Source organism: Nelumbo lutea, chromosome 4 (genome assembly GCF_056320005.1).
Source record: "Nelumbo lutea isolate HS-2025 chromosome 4, American lotus-T2T, whole genome shotgun sequence".
NCBI classification, from domain to species: domain Eukaryota; kingdom Viridiplantae; phylum Streptophyta; class Magnoliopsida; order Proteales; family Nelumbonaceae; genus Nelumbo; species Nelumbo lutea.
The window spans coordinates 16,748,511-16,754,510 of record NC_142687.1 but is presented as its reverse complement, the minus strand read 5'-3'; the positions used below and the strand labels follow the sequence as shown (position 1 = coordinate 16,754,510).

The following is a 6,000-nucleotide window of genomic DNA, read 5'->3' as shown; positions in this document are numbered from 1 at the left end:
AGAAAGTTCAATAATATTATTCATATTTTTTATGATAGTATAAATATTGAATTATAGATGTATTCAATTTTTTTCTATAATTTTTGTTGTATTTTTGTGTGTAAAAATGAATATGATATGCCACACTTACTTTTTGTTTAATATGATAATTATATAATATTATACATATGCCTAAATGTTTTTTTTTGCAAAATTTATGTATTTTTTATTTTTATGTTTTGTTATTTTTTATTGTTTATTTATGATATTAAATATTAACACATTTGACTCAATTGAATTATTGATCTTTGCCAAAGAGTAAAATATTTTCCTTTTTGGTCAGTTCTAAATTATATATTTCATTTTCATTATCAATAAAAATAATAATTATTTATTACACTTATTTTTTTAATTTGTTTTAAAAAATATCACAAGTGTGTCTAATTTTTTCTATATTTTTGTAAATTTTAATTTATTTATATTTTAAAAATTTTGTTACCTAACCATGATTTCATTGGTTAATCAATTTTATCTGGATGGTTGAATTGCTTAACCACCACTTGAGGATAAAGAATGATTTTGTTTTTGAGTCAATTTTAAAATATATAAATTTATATTGTTAAAATTATTAATATAGATTTAATTATTAATATTTATTAGTAAAAAATAACTTAAATATAAAATTTAATAAGAAAAAATAAAAATTAATAAGTTAAATATATATATATATATATATATATATAGAAAATAGTATTCATTGTTGAAATTAAATGGACTGACTTTGGATACTATAAATTATATAAAACACGTCAATGATCCGTATCTATTGTCCAAATTGACAAATGTACTTTCAACTGACGTGTTTATTTCTTATTCGGTGTTTCTAAATTTCAATTCCATTTCCACGTCTGGTAGAATGGGGGTGGGCACAGATTTGCTCTGATGGAAGCCGGTCGTACCAGGTCCCAGGAGATCCGGAGTGTTCGTTATTCGCTTTTCGGGTGGGTAACATGTTTGTCATTTCCTTGAATCGAAAAGGACAAATCAGCCATTGCGTCAATTTTAAATCGATCACTGGAGCAAAAGTGCAAAAGTATTCATCTGCTGACGTGGCGGAAAACGGGAGAAATGGAATCGAAAAGAAAAAACAGTTAAAATATGGGGCAACCGGAGGGAGCGCGGTGCACGTTAAGGCGCGAGGGATTAGTCCTCGTAAACCTTCGATTTTCTTCGTTTTTCGAAGCTTTGATTGATAAGTAGAGACTATTCAGATTATGTAATGTCTTAACTTATCTGAAACGAAATTGGTAGTTCTCCTTTCCATTGTTCTTTCTGATTGGGGAGCTAAACGATTTCAGATTCGTAAAATATGGCTGACTATGGTGGATATCTCAATCCTTTTTTTCTTCTTTTTTGGCATTGAAGGTATAAATCTTCCGCATTGCCACAATTTTCAGTTTTTAAGGTTTCAAATGAACATTTCAAGTTTAAATTGCGAGACTTGAAGGAATCCCAGCAGGTTTTAGACGAAATGCATAAGATGTCAGGGTTCGATCGAAGGGATTCAAGCTATTTTAGAGCTAAGAAGTGTATTTACATATAAATTTCTGAAGAATTGAAGGAGGTTGATAAAGGCGATGATGAAGTGATCCTCTTTCCGTTCCATTTCTCCATTTGATGTACACTTGAGATTAGAATGCAAATATTTGTGTTTTGAATAATTTCATATATTCTACCTAGTTGCTGGCTCTCAAGCAAATCTATTGGCGCCACTCGGATGAGCGCGAAATGTCACTGCTAGAGGTATTCTATCGGATGTTTGTACGCGCTGAGATTATTGACGAAACTAATGATTCATTGTTGTTATGGAATAAATGAAGAGCTCGGTTTTCAAATTTTAAGCACAAAAGCGCTCGGGAGGTTCTTTTATGGGGCGGATTTGCACACTGTTGTCTTTTTACCTTCCAGATTGCTCTTCAAATGGGTTCTATTGTGCGAGGGAACTTTTTCTGAGATTGCAACGTGAATGGCTGATTTCCAGAGGGGTTTCGCTGCTGGGAGGGATGTCGAGCAGGTGATGTGTTTCTTAATTGCTCGTTTAGCTCCCTTTATTCTTCTTTTCTTGGAACTTACGATTTTATGAGACTATTTTTTATTTTTTTTCTTTTAAGTAAGCTTAATGTTGGGAAGTCATGAAATTTTTAAAGAATACGACAGTGCATTTGATTGTCACACTGATCAAGACTGGAAAATATTGCGAATTCCAAAAACAGTACGGATTATATGTACTCCAATTTTTTGTTATATGCTCTGCCGTCTGAACTTTGTTAAAAAGCATAGTTTGCTTTGGCACTTTTCTTTTTTTTTTTTCAATAATAAAATAGACAATATCAATGAATGATTTTTTAAATGTTCATAACAGACAGCTTGTTTTAGTGTTAAAATTTATATCTGTAGGGTATATGTCTCTCACTCTGTTCTAAAACTCATAAATAGAAACACCAGAATTTTTTGCTGGTCCAGCAGCTGGAACTTCTGATTTGGTTGGGACTTCCAGATTCAACCTTTTTCTTATCCTAACGACATAAAAAATTCATGCTAACCATCTCATAAAGGACATTTCAAAGGAGGAGCCACATTGGTATTCAACACTTCAATTTTAAGTAGAAAACCCAACATCTGAGTTGCATATTTCCTCTATGACAAATAAAGGTTGCTGAGAAGAATCTTAGTTTTATCATGTGCTAGTCAGGGCCTGGACCTCTTGGCTATGTTTTTATTGGAAATTCCAAAGTCAATTCTTTAAAGTCAGAGCTGGTAAGTCAATGTAGAAAACTATTAGTTGTAGATTACTATCATGGTTATTCAATAACTGAATTGAGTTATTGATACTTAAATTTGTAGTAAGCTTTTCCTATATCTACATTTATACTACTGAAATGAAAATGTATTCTGCTGATTATCTTGCCTGCAATCAAATTTGTATTCATTCTTAAGCATGGATGGTGAAACCATGATTTTTGGGTTTTTGCTTTCTAACCTTTTGGTAGAGAACAAAGTCCTATAGAGATTGTGATGTAGGATAATGAAAAGGAGTGTGTGGTCCCTGCAATTTAATGGGGACAAAACATAAAGAAATTCAAGCGAAACTGCATAAAATGAATCAGAATTGGGGTTTCTAGTAGGTATACTCTAGGCATCTAGGGGATGCAATTGTAATTTAATGGTAATAGATGGATACAACTTGATTAATGTCTAGGACCGCATTGTAATTTAATGGTAATAGTATATTAGCTTGTTCTCATCAAATAGTGTCTACAATACTCTTAAGAGTTTTACATGCAATAAGTAGAAGAAGAGAAAATAGCAATCTGATTTGATAACTGTGAAAAAAGAAAAGAGAAAGAAAGAGTTCGTGATGAGAAGAGAAGAGGAGAAAGAGAAGAAGAGATGGGGAGAAGCCAATAATGGTCTAGCCGCCCCACTTATGCCCTTCATAGGGCGGCTACTGCTAATAACACAAAAACAGTCCCAAAGGACAATATAAACTAATGGGCCTTGGGCCCAATAAAACTAACTAATGACCTAACAACACTAACTACTGATTATGAACAAGAAAAAAAAGCAAAAACACCATTGAATCTCAACACTCAACACTCCCCCTCAAGTTGGGAGTAGATGTCACACATTCTCTACATATGTAGATCATGTTCAGGCTTGTTTCTTGCAACTCCTTTTGTGAGGACATCAGCTAGCTATAAGTTAGATGCAATATATGGTAGACACACTTTTCCAAATATCATCCTTTCTCTCATAAAATGTCCTGTCGACCTCTATATGGTTTGTTTTGTCATGCTAAATTGGGTTATGAGCAATGTTAGTTGTTGCTTGATTATCACAATACAACATCATGGGTTCTTCTGTATTAACTCAAATATTTCCTAATAAGAACCAAACCTAGAGAAGCTCTGAAACACCATGTGCCATAGCTCTATATTCAGCTCCATCACTTGACTTGGTTACAACTGATTGCTTATTACTCTTCTATGAAATTAGATTGCCTCCAATAAGAGTGCACACTCCTGATTTAGATCTCTTATTATCTGGTTGTGTCATGCACAAGTATAACAACTAGTCCACCAATCTCTGATACCTCCCAACATCCTTTACTAGTTCACCATCTGAAGCATTAGTTTTGTGATTCTGGTCAATGGGTGTATCAATAGGAACTGAAACATTAGAGGGAGCAAAAGGCATACCTAGGTCTGTGTTAGCTGAATTGATAGAAGTGACATGGGTTCTTTTGGTGTGGAATCAACCTCTTTGCGTTGTTGTAGGTAAAGGAGCTAGAACAGGAAGTGGTGTAGGCTCCTCATTTCCTCCCCCAAAACACTCCCTTTAAGAAAGATTCCTAGAAAAGAAGGGTGTAGACTCATTAGTGACATTCATAGTAATATACTACCTCCCTAGCACAGGATCATAATTACTATACCACTTTTGATTCCCTGCATACTTGAGGAATACACACTTCTTTGCCTTAGGATCCAACTTAGAGAAATGAGGACCAAGGACATGGACAAAGCATACACATCTAAACACCCTCAATGGAATATGGAATTTCTCGGCCTCAGGAAAAAGAAGACTAAACGGAACAATGCATCCAAGAACACAAAAAGGCACCTGATTAATCAATATGACTGCTGTGAGAACTACATCACCCCAAAACTGAATTGGAACTGTAGAGCTCACCATAATACTTCTTGGCACTTCCACAATATATTTTTTCATCCTTTCTGCTACGTCATTCTATTGTGGAGTATATGTACAACTACTCTGATGGACTACACCATGTTTTAATAAATATGGTGCTAGGTTTTTCTCAAAATATTCCCTAGCATTTTCCAATCTGAACACCTTAACTCATACTTTAAACCGCATCAACATCATATGATGAAACGGAAAGGAATGCAAGAATATTCAAGGACAGGGTTTGCCTCTTAACTAGGGCCATTCATTGGCTGATTACTATGGACCTGTTTCATACTTTTTCCTTTGATGATTTTTGGAGAAATTGGTTAGTGGTGGCTAGCAGCCATACAAGGACAGGGATTCTGCAGTGTGGACCCCTCCGCCTGAAGGATGGGTAAAGCTAAATTTTGATGGCAGCAGCCAAGGAAACCCAGGCCCATTGGGAATAGGAGGGGTGCTAAGAGATACGAAGAGCAATATATTAGCCTTGTTTTCAGGTCCTATGGGATTAGGAGACTAATAGAGCTGAGATTTTGGCGGCGGTACAAGGTATTCAGATTGCAGAACAATTAGGAGTTCAGCATTTGGTAGTTGAAGGAGACTCTCAAATTGTTGTGGGATGGCTGACAGATCCAACTTCAGCCATGTGGCGACACAAAGATTTATTAAGGAAAGTCAACTGGTTTACAAGAAATATGACAGTTACCTTTTGTTGGGAGGGAAGATCAGCAAACACCTTAGCGGATAGATTAGCTAAGCAGGGGGCTACTAGGGAACATTTATTTTGGGTTGCTTTGTAATTGTATTTATGACTAATTCTGTTTTTTATTTGATGTAATACTGCCTTGAAGAGGTAACAGCTCGTGCCTCTTTTGAGTTCCCTGTACTGCCTTTTCTGAATTAATAAATTATATTCATTTATCAAAAAACATCATCTGATGAAACTATTGTACCAAGGAAAGCACCTCATCACGAGATCTAGGGGTGAGCAAGAAAAACCGAAAAATTGAACCGACTGAAACCGAACTGAAAGTTCAGTTAACCAAACCGGTTGGTTTGGTTTCGGTTAACAAAAATAGAAAACCGGTAGTTAACCGAACCGACCGGTATACATATATTTATATATATTATATATATTTTATATTTCTATACATTATAAATTAATAAATATGCATTAAATAAATATATATATATATATATAATATACTATTTATTATTTAAAATATAATAATATATATTTCTAGTGTTTTATTATATATAAATATAATATGT

At 34.1% G+C, this 6,000-nt stretch overlaps 1 protein-coding gene across 3 annotated transcripts in view; it reads left to right on the top strand.

The window, feature by feature from the left end:
• The first annotated feature begins 1,074 nt into the window (after positions 1-1,074).
• Positions 1,075-6,000, top strand: part of LOC148854206 (PH, RCC1 and FYVE domains-containing protein 1-like) — a 121,944-nt gene continuing 117,018 nt past the window's right edge. Inside the window, exon 1 of one of the 3 annotated variants that reach the window (XM_088983040.1) lies at positions 1,075-2,053. In XM_088983040.1, the coding sequence (XP_088839166.1) occupies positions 2,006-2,053 (48 nt within the window). In that variant the 5' untranslated portion in view covers positions 1,075-2,005. The remainder of the gene's footprint in view (positions 2,054-6,000) is intronic. The other 2 variants (XM_088983042.1, XM_088983041.1) reach the window with 2 other exon arrangements.